The sequence below is a fragment of the Ovis aries genome, chromosome 2 (genome assembly GCF_016772045.2).
Source record: "Ovis aries strain OAR_USU_Benz2616 breed Rambouillet chromosome 2, ARS-UI_Ramb_v3.0, whole genome shotgun sequence".
NCBI lineage: Eukaryota > Metazoa > Chordata > Mammalia > Artiodactyla > Bovidae > Ovis > Ovis aries.
In genome coordinates, this window is record NC_056055.1 from 230,096,116 (window position 1) to 230,112,635 (window position 16,520).

Genomic DNA, 16,520 nt, shown 5'->3' on the forward strand with positions numbered 1-16,520 from the left:
CAACATGAAGGACAGTGTCCCCGCCCCCCCCCCCCCCCCCCAACAAAGACATCCAGCCTTACCTGACAGCGGTGCTAAGCCTGAGAAGTGCAGGTTTATGTAAATACTCCTGATCCCAACAATTCAGTCAAAGAGTATCTGCTTATTCAAAAATTGAAAGTGGACAGTGAAGTTGTATAAAAGATAAATCTACCTTCATCCAATCACACTGTGACTACTTTTCCTATGAGGCACTTAAGCTCTGGGAGAAAAAAATGATCAACCAGTTGGCAACAAAAATTTATTGATTAGTTTGCAACTTTAGATACAACATATATTTCATCACATGGTTATAATTCAGTATTTGTGCTTTGTAGGATAAGTAAACATTCGAGCACAACAAAAGTCTACACACAATATTACAATCTTCTGGGGTTGTTTAAAAAATAAACATATCCTTTTCCATCTAGTATCACAAAGAACTTTCACTTTGAGAGGATGGATAAATGTTTAAGTTTGGTATTTGTATAACATGTCAATTAAATATATAACCCAAATTTGGACTATTTTTCTATAGTAAATGCCTAATGAGTCCTGGAAAGGATTCTGGGGGTGGGTGGTAGGGAGGATGACTTCCAATAAAGTTTTTTTTGACATTTCAAGAAATGTCAATTTCTTGTCAACGTGGATGACACAGAAAGCTGGCATCGATGGCATGGGACTTTGTTCACATTTAAAATTACTTGGCAATCTTAAAAATAGTGTAAAATCATAGTATTTCAAGAAATCTTTAATAAACACTTCTTTGATTCAAGAAAATAAAAGCCAGTCTAGCTCATTTAGCTGAAGGGGAAAAAGACCTATTAGGGAGAAGTTAAATACCTTTATCTTTCAAAAAAGTAAATCTCTGTTTTTAAAATACTTCAATGTGATAATATTTTATTTTTCAGAAATTAAATCCCAGTATCCTTAAATTAGGAAGTATATGATCCTATCTGGAAATGTCAAACCCTGCATCCATCATTATAAATGTCATCTGACTAGCAGGTCTGCTATACGGGTACCAACGTGTTTATAATGAAATCACAGGGCTCAAGTGTCAATATACAACTTAATAATCTCTTCATATTTTATGAACCTCTAAGGCTAACTTGATATATTATTTATGATAGTCTCTTCATAATTTACAATAAAAATCAAAGTTTATATTTTATATAATTTAATATACAAGCAGATTTTCTCTCCAAAGACTCTCTTTAGTAGGAAAGCTTTCCCATAGAGTAAGAGTTCTGTAACCATGTCACTCATGTAATAAACAGATGGAAATAAGACAGTCTTCCACTTTTCTCTCTGTCAGCTGAACACCAAGAGTCTTTTGATTAGCTGGGAACTCAAGACATTGCTGGGGAGATACGAAATACTTATCAGTGGGCTAGAGTGAGCAAATGAACTCACCTCTATAGGCAACACTGATATATCCTTGCATCTCTGTTAATATCCACTGATAATGGTCTAAAACTGAAAAGCTTTTATATTAAAATTTTGGAAATTTCTCACCTGTATCTTAAATCTTTACCTGGGCTGATAGACCCTTTAAGCTGCTCAAAAGAGTAAAACAAAGATTACAGCAGAGTTTATAAAATGATTTTGACCAGTGATGTTGTTTCCACTTGGTTCACATAATTGGAGATATTACATGACATTTTATGTTATTAAAAATATGCAAGTGCAACTTCCTGGAGTTTAGGCCTAGCCCTAAGTTTTCCATCTGGGCCCATTACAATTTCTGTTTCTCCAGCCATTCTAACACAAGCTCTTTTAAACTCACTTACAGGTTGTGTTGATTTGTACAGACCTATATTTTGCTTTCCCTCAGATTTATTCCATGTGCAGCAGACTTGAGGAGCAGATTTTTTCCTGGCTCTGTTAATGTGATGTGATGTTTTGAGAAAGTTTAGAGCATTTAGAGCAAACCACTGTAATCTAAGCTGGAAAGAAGGAAAGGGACACTCTGCAGGAGACTGCTGCCTTATCCCAGTTCCAAGAGCCAGTCAAAGAGACTTGGGGTCCCATCCCTCCGCTCCTCGTGTATCTTGCAGTACTGAACCACTGCATGGAAGATATCCCCCACCTTCCAGGACTTCTGATGGACCAGCCGCACGACATCTAGAAACTAGAGACAAGCAGAGAGTCAGGACTCACATATCACAGAGGATGCTCAAAGTCATCTCATTCAACCATTCCACCAGAGCCAATGGCTCTCCAGGCTATTTTGGAATGCCTCTAGTGGCAGGGAACTATATTTCAGGGCAGTCTACTTTCTTTGTAGACAGTCCAGATTATTAGAGGGTTCTTTCAACTGAACTGAGATTTTCCTCACAGCAGTCGCCATCCACCAATTTTGAGAGTCTACATGGAATTCTTCTTTCAACATCTTATCTTTTAGGTATTTGAAGAGTTCCCTCAGATCCACCTTTCTCTGGGTTAGACTCTGTCTAATGGTTCTGTATAGCATGGTTCCCAGTCCCTTCTGTCAGTGTCATACACAATCTTTCATAGGATGTACATTTAGGCCAAATAAATTGTATTAAAATTTTGGGTGCTGGAGAAGATTCTTGAGAGTCCCTTGAACCGCAAGGAGATCAAACCAGTGAATCCTAAAGGAAATAAACTCTGAATATTCATTGGAAGGACTGATGTTGAAGCTCCAGGACAATACTTTGGCCACCTGATGTGAAAAGCCAACTCATCGGAAAAGACCCTGATGCTGGGAAAGCCTGAGGACAGGAGGAGAAGGGGGCGACAGAGGATGAGATGGTTAGATATCATCATTGACTTAGTGAATATGAATCTGAGCAAACTCCAGGAGACAGTGAATGAAAGGAAAGCCTAGCATGCTGCAGTCCATGGGCTCGCAAAGAGTAGGGCATGACTTTAGCGACTGAACAACAAACTTTTGGGTAGTTTTACTTACTGGTTCCTCATTCCACTTTGAAAAGTTCCCTCCTCAAGAGACACTGTCTTTCCATTGGAACAGGAAAAGGAAAGATTGAGGAAACATCCTAGACTCATCACCTGGCTAATGGTATCATTTTCAATTGGCCAGAACTTAGAAAGTGTCTGATTGCAGGTTGAGTTGGAGCACTGGAAGATGGGAAAATCATTACAGATGGTCCCCTGCATGAAACTGTAGCCTAAAGCTCAGCATGAAGTCCTGTCAAACTCCTTAGTCAGATACGTATAAAGAAAAGTAACAACTATTAACCAAAACCTGTAGGAAGTACCTTTCAAGCATGTAATCTCATTTAATTCCATCAACAACTCTGCAAAGCAGGCGTTTAAAGATGAAATATTGTGGGTTTGTGAGATGAAAAGTTGGCAGTAAGATGGTCTTCATTTTTTAATGTGGATCATTTTAAAAGTCTTTATCAAATTTGTCATAATTTTGCTTCTGTTGTCTACATTTTGTCTTTTTGATCACAAGCTATGTGGGGTCTTGACCAGAGACAGAACCCACATTGGAAAGTGTAGTCTTAACCACTGAACTACCAGGGAAGTCCCAGGATGCATGGTCTTTTGCAGCCCAAAGCTCTTTTTGCTACAGTACCCCATGCCTTTTGGTGGTAGGAGAATATGCTAAGTCACTGCAGTCGTGTTCGACTCTTTGCAACCCTATGGACTGTAGCCTGCCAGGCTCCTCTCTCCATGGGATTTTCCAGGCAAGAAAACTGGAGTGGGTTGCCATTTCCTTCTCCAAGGTAGGATAACAAGACACTAATATTTATTTGGAACATTGGGATAAAGGAAAGGCTGGGACTCTAGTCTCATTTATTGAGGAAGAAAAATCTATTTCTTAAAAAGATGAGAGATGTGCTTTAGTTACTATTTCTTCAATGTTTCCTTCTAGAATTTCTTTGCCCTGCTCATTTCACATTTGCTCAGACTTTGAAGATGAGCCAGAAATTGGAATGCTATTTTTTTTCTGATCTTCCCCCGCCCCCTTCAGTTTGAATTTGCTAATTCATTTCAATTACTGGGAAATTGTTTCCCAGAGAGCTACTATTAAATTATGTTTCTTCTTCCAGTTGCTGTGACAGCACCAGCGTCTGCAGTTACAGAAATCAGTGCTTTTTTGTACTCATTTGCCTTGTGTTGGCTTAATCAGAATAAAGAGGCTGGAAAATAAAATGCTTAACTTTTAATACACGGAAACATAAACATCATCTCAAAGAGTTTTAGGAAGATGCAAAAAGGGAGACCAGTGGGAAGCTGATGGCAACAGTATTATAGACTGCAGTCTCCCTGGGAAAGGACACCATCTCAACTACCTCTCACATTTTTTTTTTTTTTTTGGCTTTACCAGGTTTTTGTTGCTGCACGTGGGCTTTCTCTAGTTGAAGTGAGCAGGGGCTACTCTGTTGTAGTGAGAGGGCTTGTCATTGCAATAGCTTCTCTTGTTGGGGATCACGGGCTCTGGAGTACAGGCTCAGTAGTTATGGTGTACCAACTGAGTTGCTCTGCAATCTGTGGGATCTTCCCAGACCAGGGATTGAACCCATGTCCCCTGCATTGGCAGGCGGATTCTTAACCACTGAAAGTTAACCAGGGAAGTCCTTAATCACTTAATATTGGTAACATCTTATGGAAAAAACATGAATGAACTGTTTGCCCAACCCAATATCTTGTGCCTGCACCTACTAGGGACTCAATAAGAAGGCAGAACACCCAAATGTGAGTCAAATATATCAAATGCATTCAAAATGATCAATAAGACTACTTGAAATACGGAGTGACATCCAGAACCATTGAAGCTGAACCTTGTCTAAATATTCATTCTTGAGTTTTACACATTTGCACATACACCATTAAAAAATTACCAGGCACATCTTGGGGCTGCTTACTCAATAATTTCCTACTGATAGGATGCTCCAAAAAATGAGTCAAGGCTGAGAATCTAAGCAAAGGCAGAGCCTCAACTGGTGCCATGGTAGTGGGCAAAGAGCAAAGTCAGAGAAGGTCATGGGGCAGGTGTCTCATCACCTGCGACTGGGAGTGGGCATGCATGCTGTGGAGGTCGGGTGCTGGGGCCCCTCTTCACTGGTCATTACAACAGCCCTGGAAGGTTAGCTCCAACCAGTTCCATCAGGCTCAGTGACAGAATTTCAGACTGTTAGTTGTCCGGTATCCCTCACAATTCTGTTGAGCTTTCTGTCTGTCAGACTCCTGAAATTTTAGAGAACTTAATCCTTTAGGTTAAGACTTTGCTCAGAACACAAACACTGTCAGAAACAGGAACACTCTAGGTGGTTATTAGTAAATTCATGGAGCTGCATAAAAATAATTTTGTGAGCTGTTACTTGTATGTTGGTGTGTATGAAAGATAACAGGCATGCATGTTTGTCTATTGGACTAGGTGGCAAAAACACACAGCCTCAGGAAAAAGGGGAGAAAGGCTAGGATGTCTTTGCATGATTTTGTTAATCAGACTTTTCCAGTTCTTACTGGAGAAAGGTGCTCCCAGTGCAGAAGGTTTGAACATCAAGTTTCTGAGGTCTCACTGAGAGAGGCTCATATTAATAATTCATCGACTTCTCGTCAAGATTTTCCTCCTGGGTCTTCAGTGGTCTTAGACCAGACTTTTCCCTTGAGGGTGTTTTCTTTAGCATGTTTTATAAAGATGTAGTATAAAGTACAAAGAAATATAAACAGTCTCAGCACTTTTTTTTTTCATTCTGTACACTCTAGTTTTCTGGGCCACCATCTTATCCTCAACTTTCATCTCAGTCATTGCTTTGAGAGAGAATGAAAATTACAGAGCAGAGGTCAATATTGGCTACACTCTTCCCAGAAGGCTGTCTGCTTCAGACCTTTCTGGAAGGTGTTAGCTACTTTCCAATATTAGCTACTTTCCATCTATTTTGGGCCTGCTGAACCAGGGTTTCCCACTGTGGCCTGTGATGATGACCACAGGCTGTTGTGAACTGACCCAAAATTGTCAAAATGTCCTACCAACTAGGATACTCTATCAGTAGTTTGTGAAATGGCCACATGCTAGAATCTGTCTCATGACTTCTAAAGTCAGGTTGATATCCCAATAAACTGGAAAAGGAAATGGAAACCCACTCCAGTATTCCTGCCTGGAGAATCCCCATGGACAGAGGAGCCTGGTGGGCTACAGCCCATGGGGTTGCAAAGAGTTAGACACGACTGAACGGCTAAGCACATCCCAATAAAGTGATTTTTTAAAATGATCTGGTCCCACTAAATATAGCATGCTTTTAGTCTGTGATGGGTTCATCTCAGACATTAAGACCTTGAAACATCGGTGGGGTTGATGAGTAAGGAAGGTCTTACACTTTCTTTTCTTTCTTTATTTAAAAAAAATTCTAGACAAAAATGAAGCTAAGATTGTAAATAAACCAGAAAAGGACACTTGCAGTTCATTACTACAGTCTTTAAAAACTGTGTTCTATTTAGCAGCTGTCCCTATATCTTTCACTGTGTCTGTCCACGCTATGGACTCGTTAATCAGCTTTAGGACGTCAGGGATCTGAGTTTTCCTTTCCAACGCACTGACAAAAATAAACAATTTTCATTTTCTATCATTTCACAATTAATAACAATTAGTTTCCCTTCCTATGTATCATAGTTGCCATTTCCTTGAACAAATGTTTCGTTTTAGGAAGCTAGAAGAATTTACATCCTGTGATGGTATGTTGTAGACCTGTTTGAAGGAAAGTATCACATGGTAGGTACCTTTTATATTCTCAGGTGCATTTACTCAATTAGATTACTCGTTTATAAAATCATATGGTGGGATCTACGGGTTGCTGTTGTTTAGCTGCTAAGTTGTGTCTGACTCTTGGTGACCCCATGAACTGTAGCCCCTCAGTCTCATTTGTCCACGGGATTTTCCAGGCAAGAATACTGAAGTCGGTTGCCATTTCCTTCTCCAGGAGATTTTCCTGATCCAGGGATCAAAAGGAATCTATTGGAGTTGTTGCAAATTGTTTAGATTTTTTGGGAAACACTCAATGTAGATTTCTGAAAGCAGCTACCTTCTTTTGTTCTAAGGCGGTCCATTTCATTAAGCACAAGTGAGCTGGTCTTTATATTGCTCCCGCAACTATGGCCTGTAGGAGTCGAGATTCTCAGCCTTGGCTGTACCCTGGGACTCTCCAGGGATCTTGAGAAAACCCCAAAGCCTGGTTCATCCCAAGAGAAGAGTTTGATTTGATTGGCTCGAGCACTGGGCCATAAAAGCATCCCCCAGGTCAAGGGGATGGGGCTCCCAGGATGGAATTCATGCCCATCTGAGAAGATGAAGAGATAACAGAGCTGGCTCTCTGCCATGTGACAGCACAGAAAGGAAGCTGTCCCTCATCAGGAAATGCACCTGCTGGCACTTTGATCTCACACTTTCCAGCCTCTAGAACTCTAAGAAATAAATGTCTGCTGTTCAAGCCACTGCCTGTGTTATTTTATTAGAGCAGCTCAAGCGGACTAAGACAATATTTAATTCTTTATTTTTCCTTTGTCATGTAGCGTTTTCAAAACTGAGACTTTAAGTGTAGTATTTTGGGGAAAGTTAACTTGACAGGAAACGCCATCAGTATTTTCCCTCTCATTCTCTTTCCTCTGCTTTGCTTGTGGAAAAGAGTAAGACGTTAAAGGAGAAGCGAGTCTTCTTCTGACACCCACTTTCTTAGGAAGGTACGTATACATCTATTTCCTCTTAGGACATTCTGTTCTATGCACTGCCCTCAAGAGAAGGATGTAATTCCCCAAATGAGCTTAATGATGAGGAAGAAAATCTAAAATACAGTTTATAAATTTAATTCACAGTGACCTTGACATCAATTAAATTTAATTGACTTAAATCATGGAGGGGAAAAATCATGAGAGCCATTTTTTTAAAAAAAAGGATATCAATTAACTAATTGTTCTGCTTTGTGGAGGCAATGTATTATTGTTCTCCAGCTCTTTTAGTTCTATTTAAATTCAATAATTGGGGAGCCGGAATGAGCTGATGACTGGCCTCATAGTAGATCAGTTACAACTGATGTCAAGGTCACTGTGAACTAAATTTATAAACTGTATTTTAGATTTTCAAGTGCTATGATTCTCAGCAATCTTTCCTTTGGAATTTAGCGTACTTAAAAGCCACCTCAAATCCTGCCACTCCTTCAAGATATTTCTTATGTAAGTGTTAGTTTCTCAGTCATGTCTGACTCTGCGACTCCATGGACTGTAGCCCTCCAGGCTCCTCTGTCCATGGGATTCTCCAGGCAAGAATACTGCAGTGAGTTTCTATGCTCTTCTCCAGGGGATCTTCCCATCCACGGATCGAACCCACATCTCTTAATGTTTCTTGCACTGGCAGGTAGCTTCTTCACCAGTAGAGCGACCTGGAAAGCCCATTTCTTACGGAAGGGAGTCTCAAACTTTAGTGTTCATCAGAATCACCATACTTGAACAAATATGTTAAAAAAGCATATATCTAGGCCCCACTCGTAGAAAGGGAGCTCCAAGAAGGGGCCTAAGATGTAAGTTGTAAGTTAGTGTCCCAGGTGACTCTTTGCATTTGGCTCATGGTTTGCAGGGCATAAAGCACTGTTCCAGTGTGTTTCTCATCTTTCCTTATTCAGAATAAGCTCCCATTACATTTCAAGTTTGGTCTTTACAAGCTGAGCCTCCTTTGGTTTACCGTCTCCCTGCCCTGGGCCCTTCCTAACCTGGAATATGAACTCCCAGAGGGTAGAACATCTTGCCTCTTTTGTTCCCTGTGTCCCCAGAGCCTCGAACAATGTTGGCATGTTGTACGTATTCGATAAACTTTTGATGAATGTCCTGAATGTATGATGTTCAAGTGCACCTAGAATTTTAATAATTAGATGGAACACTAAAAGAGAAAGCCTGAGAATAAAGGTGTCATTTACTGGAGAGGAGTGACAGTACTTTGGGCACCCAGAATGTTTGGAATTCATCTTTTGAATTGAAATAAGATTGCAGGTAGTCATAAGCTGATATTAGGTGTCCTTCCACTCCAAGGCCAAGTTCACAAGCAGTGGTGAGACAGATAAGATGCTTCTGTATTCAATCATGACATCTCTCAGAACTTGCTCAAACTCATGTCCATTGAGTCAGTGATGCCATCCAACCATCTCATCCTCTGCCGTCCCCTTCTCCTCCCGCCTTCAATCTTCCCCAGCATCAGGGTCTTTTCCAAGGATTCGGCTCTTAGCATATCAGGTGGCCAAAGTATTGAAGTTTCAGCTTCAGCATCAGTCCTTCCAACGAATATTCAGGACTGATTTCCTTTAGGATTGACTGGTTTGATTTTCTGGCAGTCCAAGGGACTCTCAAGAGTTTTCTCCAACACCACAGTTCAAAAGCATCAATTTTTCAGTGCTCAGCTTTCTTTATGGTCTAACTCTCACATCCATACATGACTATTGGGAAAACCATAGCTTTGACTAGACAGACCTTTGTTGGCTCTGCTTTTTAATACTCTGTCTTGGTTTGTCAAAGATTTTACTCCAAGGAGTAAGTGTCTTTTAATATCACGGCTGCAGTCACCATCTGCAGTGATTTTGGAGCACAAGAAAATAAAGTCTCTTGTTGTTTCCATTGTTTCCCCATCTATTTGCCAGGAAGTGATGGGACCAGATGCCATGATCTTAGTTTTTTGAATGTTGAGTTTTTAGCTGGAGTTTTTACTCTTAAAGGCTCTTTAGTTCTTCTTTACTTTCTGCCATAAGGGTGGTGTCATCTGCACATCTGAGGTTACTGATACTTCTCCCCGCAATTTTGATGCTGGCTTGTGCTTCATCCAGCCTGCCATTACTCATGATGGCATTATAAGTTAAATAAGGAGGTGACAATATACAGCCTTGACATACTCTTTTCCCAATTTGGAATCAGTTTGTTGTTTCACGTCTGGTTCTAACTGTTGCTTCTTGACCTGCATAAAGGTTTCTCAGGAGTCAGGTAAGGTGGTCTGGTATTCCTAATTCTTTAAGAACTTTCCACAGTTCCACAGAACTTTCCACAGTTGTGATCCATAGAGTCAAAGGTTTTAGCGTAGTAAATGAAGCAGAAGTAGATGTTTTTCTGGAATTCTCTTGCTTTTCTATGATCCAACAGATGTTGGATCAATTTGATCTCTGGTTTCTCTGCCTTTTCTAAAATCAGCTTGAACATCTGGAAGTTCCTGGTTCACATACTATTGAAGCCTAGCTTAGAGAATTTTGAGCATTACTTTGCTAGTGTATGAGATGAGTGCAATTGTGTGGTGTTTGAACATTCTTTGGCATTGCCTTTCTTTGGGATTGGAATGAAAACTGACCTTTTTCAGTCCTGTGGCCACTGCTGAGTTTTCCAAATTTGCTGACATATTGAGTGCAGCACTTTAACAGAATCGCCTTTTGGGATTTGAAATAACTCAGCTGGAATTCCATCACCTCCACTAGCTTTGTTCATAGTGATGCTTTCTAAGGTCCACTTGACTTTTCACTTCAGGATGTCTGGCTCTAGTTGAGTGATCACACCTTCGTGGTTATCTGGGTCATTAAGATCCCTTTTGTATAGTTCTTCTGCGTACTCTTGCCACCTCTTCGTAATATCTTCTGCTTCTGTTAGGTCCATACCATTTCTGTCGTTTACTGTGCCCATCTTTGCATGAAGTGTTCCCCTGGTATCTCTGATTTTCTTGAAGAGATCGCTAGTCTTTCCCATTCTATTGTTTTCCTCTATTGTTTTGCACTGACCACTGAGGACGGCTTTCTTACCTCTCCTTGCTGTTCTCTGGAACTCTGCGTTCAGATGCTTGTATCTTTCCTTTTCTCCTTTGCCTTTTGCTTGCTGAACTTAGCAGAGACACTTTTGTCACCTTTTCCAAGCTGATGGGGAGCTAATGAGACACCGCTGCTTTCAAGTGACACAGCCTCCTGGGTGGGAAGCCACAGTCTCTCTTTCATACCACCTGAAAATGGACACTTAACTCCCTGACCAATTAAAAGACAGTCAGAATGAGGGCTCCAAATAAAAGACAGGATATCAAAATTCTACATAAGGGTTGGCTTTATTTCAGCAGTTCTGTCACAGAACTGGGCACAGGCAGTGCCCTTTTATGGAGAAGCCATTACCTGTAGAGAATTTTAACTGACTCAGAAAAAAAAAAAGATGATTCAGTCCCTAAAATTATATTACTTAGAAATAAGTCCCTTGAGGTAATGCTAAATAGGAGTGAAACATCATTTAATGTATCTTGACATACTAATGGAACATTTATTCTTACAGAAAAATTGTTATGAGCAAAGACAGGTATCCCCTTTGATAACTGGAAATCACTGGGCAGAAATAAATATGTCAAAGCATTATTTACGTAATTAAGGTGTTAGCGACATATTCCTTGTCCTTTCATCTAAACAAAAATTTATTAGACCTATATTCACATAGAGTGTTACACTGTTTCTTCAAAATGGACTGTATAAAAATCAGTGGGACAGGAATGTGAGCAAACTCTGGGAGAGAGTAGAAGATGGAGGAGCCTAGCATGCTGCACTCCACGGGGTCCCAAAGAGCTGGACACAGAGCAACTGAACAACATAAAAATCTGTTTCATTAAGAAATCATCTAAAATACACCATGCAATGCTTTTATTCAGGAAGAGGCTGGGGATAAAACTAGAACCCAACCTGCCTTTCGTTTTTCCAGGAAACCAAGGACTCTGGCTAAAAGTGTCTTTGTTCTCCTCCCCCCACAGGGGGTCTTGGGATTATGTGTGTCAGGAGGGAGGGGGCAAAACTGAAGCACTCTGTCACTGCACCCTCTGCACTGGCTGGCCGGATGGTAAGGTGGGAGGGGAATTTATAGTGAACCATTACAGTGAACCACTCATCACCTTGAAAATAAAGGTGTGCCAAGTATGGGGTAGTATCTAGATTTAGAGAAGACAGAACTGTAGGCAGTCCTAGGCATAAACAGAAACACAAATCACTGGCTAGAAAGAGAAGCTGAAGTGGACGAGTGTATGGAAAATAAACGAAGTCTTCTCAATTTTTCCAGTAGCCAAGACCATTGTCTGGGGAGGCAGAGACAGAGAGAAAGAGAGAAAGGACCTCTCATCTCAGGATGTTTCAAGATGCTAGATTTTGGCAATAAAAATTAAAATGCAGTTACACCTTTTAAGAAGATCTAGATTGTAACTCCAAGGCAATTTAACTTGAGAGAGATAAACTATCGAGAAGTATATGTAGAAATAGTGAGGTTCTAGGACTAGGCTCAGCCATCACTATCTGAGGACTCTCATGGACCAGCCTCTCTGAGTCCTTACTTGTTCATCAGTATAAAAGGAATGATAATATCCATTCTGCTCTTCTCACAGGGATGTTGAGAAACAAGTATAATGAGTATGTGGAAATACTTTATAATAATAAGACATTTAAAAAATGCACAGTGGTAATGATAGGCAGTATCCTAAATTAGCTCCCCAAATTTTCTGCCTAATCCTCAGTACCATGAATAGGATGAGACAATTAATGCCCTTATTAGGGCATATCTTAAATGTTATCTTAAATGGAAAAAGGGATTCTTCGGTTACTTTTGAGTTAGTCAAAAGGCAGACTATCTGGTGAACTTAATGTGTGTAATTTGATGGAATGAACCCATTAAAAGCAGAGTTTCCTCTGGCTAGTGCAGAAGAAGCAATGGAAACTAACAGCATGGGGGCACAAAGGGACCACATGACAGGAAACTGTACAACTCCAGAAGCTGAGAGTGGGCTTCAGCAAGGAAATGGACTTCAGTCCTACAACCCCAAGGCACTGAGTCAGGACAACAACCCTAACAAGTGTGGAAGCTTATTTCTCTCTGCGGCTTCCAGATAAGTGCCAAGTCAGGCTGGCAAGTTGATTTCTGCCTTGTAAGTCCCTCAGTAGAGAGAATGGAATTCACCCAAACTTCTAACAACAGACCCGGGTGTTGCTGTTTTAAGTTAGTAAATTTGTAACACAGAATAGAAAACCAATAGAGCAACATTATTTTTAATTATTTTAAAAGTATACTTTTAAATTATGGAAATTGAGCTTGAAAACATTGGTGTGCGTGATTAATAGTTCAGTCATATCCAGTTCTCTGTGCCCCCCTGGACCCCCTGGACCATAGTCTGCTAGGCTTCTCTGTCCAGGCAAGAATGCTGGACTGGGTTTCCATTCCCTTCTCCAGGCGACCTTCCTGACCCAAGGATGGAATCCGTGTCTCTCGCATCTCCTGCATTCTTTACTACTGAGATTTACTACTGAGGTAGGCAGGTTCTTTACTACTGAGCCACCTGGGAAGTCGTTGGTAGTTGAATCCTTGTTTTAAACTTTAATAACTGATATTCTATAACAGTAAGTGATTGGTCTTAGAGAATAGGAATTAGAGTGACAGTTGCTGTTAATTTTGATGTTGGCCAAAGATCTATTCCTTAGCTTTATATATTTGGTAGGTGGAGAATAATAATGAGAAAATCCATCCAATGCAAATCTGTTCCATAAGGAATGAAAAATGCCTTCTCTTTGACACCATGACAGTTTGTTTTGATTATCAGTGTGACCTCACTTTGGTCTAGTATATATCAAATCTTTGCTTCTCTACTTTTAATTTAAATGAATATAGGAAGAGGTCAGTTCAAGAGCAAGGAAACACACCTAAAGATAACAGACTCTTTGAAAATATTCCGTCTCCTCAGTTTACTTTCTCATCATCCCCAACTAGTGGAAACAAACTGCCAGTCAAAGAGTTGTCATGATTACATTTATGCAGGTGGAAGGCCGCAAAGTTCTAATCAAAATTCTAAGGTGAAAAGTCAAGAACAAAAGCATTCAAATGGGCCAGCTGGACATTTACTCAGTTTCAAGCAGGGATAAAAACACAAAGCCTTATGACATCCAAACAGGGGTCAAGGTACCTTTTCGATTCTGTTTTCTTGAGATTTCTTAAAGTAGATGGTGGGGATACCAAGTTCAGACGCAGCTATCCACTGCAGAGTGGCTCGCAGCTCAGTGTCAGGACACTCTGGCTCCAGGTCAAAGTTGATCACCAGCAGGCTCCCCTGGCGGCTGGCTGTTCCCACTGGTGTTCCAGAGGCATGTTCTGAACACAGACATAACCACCTTACTCCACTTTCCATAGGAAGATCACAGGCAAATTGCGTCTCAAAATTTTGGGAAAGTGGCTTACCCTCCATGGTTTCTGCCTGTCCTTTAAGAATCTCCTTTTCTTCTACCAATTCACTTTGGGAGAAAACAACAGTATATGGTTGGTAATGTTTAGGAAGAACAAGCTGTAAATGGAAGATGAAGTGATGGGTCTTATTGATATAAAAGCTCTTGAAATATGTTTATGGTTTTTGTGGAATAAACGAATACTAGAGAAGTACTAACATGGCTGTTATGTCGGACTACTGGGTCTGAAATAGATATTCTCGCCCCTAAAAAGAGGGCCAGATAAACTGCATGGTTTTAGTTGAGATGATAGGTGTGGGAGAAAATTTTCAATTCTTCTCAACCTCCCTTCTATAAACCCTCACAGGTTTGAATAGTCAAGAAAATATTTAGTAGGTAACTAGATCCGATTGGAGGATTTATCCTTCTGCATTTTATTTGTCATTTAAAGGACCTTGTATTTCAATCTCAAGATTGATTATTTTTCTATAGCATGATAGCAACATAAATTTGCATTTTAGTCTGGGAAAATATTTTTCTACGTATATCTGGTTCTTTGACCTGAAATGAGAAAAAACACAATCACAAACTTTAGATCTTAAGTTGTATGACAAAATATCTCAATTAGTTGAAAATTTTCTTTTTCTTTTTATTGGGAATTGTTAGCAGGCTGAGGGTTGTGTAGAACTAGAGACTCATAACCAAAGTGAGTTCAGTTCAGTCGCTCAGTCGTGTCCGACTTTGAAAACCGAAGTAAGGATCTCATTAATATAGGCGTGTTGAATATCTGAGGTATTCTCATTATAGTCAGTACTTATTAGGGAGCCTTGCAAATAGTGGGAAGATTTAGTAAATGGTTTTAAAATTAGAGTATATGTTCCAACAGCTGAAAGCAAGTGGCCATCTTGAGAAACTCATCATTGTCCCGTATTTTTGTCCTGTCTAGAAATTAAACAGCAGGTGCTCTTAAAAATGTGTCTCTTTATTCGGGAGGATTCTTCCTTATATTCTGTTACCGCTAAAATCTGGCTAGTAAATTCCATTGTATTCCTAACGTCCAGAGAAAGTGCAATTGTTCTTTCACGAACACCTATTTGTTTGTGGAAGAATGGCCAATTTCCCAAAGGGTCTGTATTTTTCGGTAGCTCTCTATCCAAGGAACATAAGTGAAATGAGCTACTAGATACAGTTTCTGCTGTTATGAAGCTGCAGGATGCTAACAGGGGTAGTAAAGATGGTCTGGTTTGCTCTTTCTGTTTTCTGTGGGGTCCTAGACTCATACTGGGGAGAAAGATGGACAACTAAACAAATGTCTAAAGGAGAAAAATAAATTTACCCCAAAGTAGTTTTGTTTGTTTTGTCTCCTTTCAAAATCAAAACAGACCCCAGATAATGTTTATGTTCATCTCTACCTGCGAGTTATGGCTGTGCGGCACAGGAAAGGATGCCCTGCAGCTTACAATCATTGAGGAATATTCCCGCAGGCAGGATACTGATTAAACAGTGAAATAAAAGTGCTTTCGCTATGGATAATAATAATAATAAAAAATCGAACAGGGAGAAGCTTTAGCCCTATATCTCATTTTTATTTTTCTGAAATTTCAGAAATCTCCAAATAATGTCATAATGGTCAAAAATATCTTTTGGTTCATTTAATTTTCCAGAACAATCACAAATTCTAGATGAAGTCCTGACCTTATGTTGCTCTCCCTTTATATACCATATTTCATGCCTTACTTATTGTACTTTTTTCCCTTGGTATTTTAGAAGGGCCTCATAATGTGGGGAGCAGATGATGTCATCTCCATCATAGTGCCGTTTGGTATTAGACTCATTAATGGCAATAATCCCAGGTTTCTACAAGAAAAGGAAAAGCCTCTCACAGTATATTCTATTGAACAATAGTCTTTGTTGGTTGGTATGGTACAATTTAAATGGATTTTTGGTTCTCTGTATCCATCTAGGTAAAATGACGTATATATCTGAATATATGGATAAGCTTTATCCAAAACGATTATAGTATAAGGGATAGACTTGAAATATAGAAAGCGGTTGATGGTAGGGTGAGGCTACGGCACGCCTGAGTTCTTACTCCAGTGACATGAAACCACACGTCTCCAGGAACCTTGGTAGGACAGACATGATGAAGCCGGTGGTCGGGCACAACCTGAATGATCAAAATGGATTGCCAGATGGAATCAGAGTAGCGGGCTCACAATCACTGCATCTCAGCGGCTACTTACTTAATCATGGGAGAAGATGGCATGCTTTCCTGATAAATGTCCAGGTCCATAATGCCAAGACTGCTAGTGGCACTACTGTTGCCATTGC

The 16,520-nt window shown here is 40.1% G+C and overlaps 1 protein-coding gene across 2 annotated transcripts in view; it reads right to left on the bottom strand.

The window, feature by feature from the left end:
• Positions 1-266: 266 nt before the first annotated feature.
• Positions 267-16,520, bottom strand: part of SPHKAP (SPHK1 interactor, AKAP domain containing) — a 196,964-nt gene continuing 180,710 nt past the window's right edge. The window contains exons 9-12 of one of the 2 annotated variants that reach the window (XM_012147712.4): positions 16,433-16,519; positions 14,206-14,258; positions 13,934-14,118; positions 267-2,152 (exon numbers count right to left, since the gene is read on the bottom strand). In XM_012147712.4, coding sequence (XP_012003102.3) covers positions 2,009-2,152; positions 13,934-14,118; positions 14,206-14,258; positions 16,433-16,519 — 469 coding nt within the window. In that variant the 3' untranslated portion in view covers positions 267-2,008. The remainder of the gene's footprint in view (positions 2,153-13,933; positions 14,119-14,205; positions 14,259-16,432; position 16,520) is intronic. The other variant, XM_042244334.1, reaches the window with a different exon arrangement.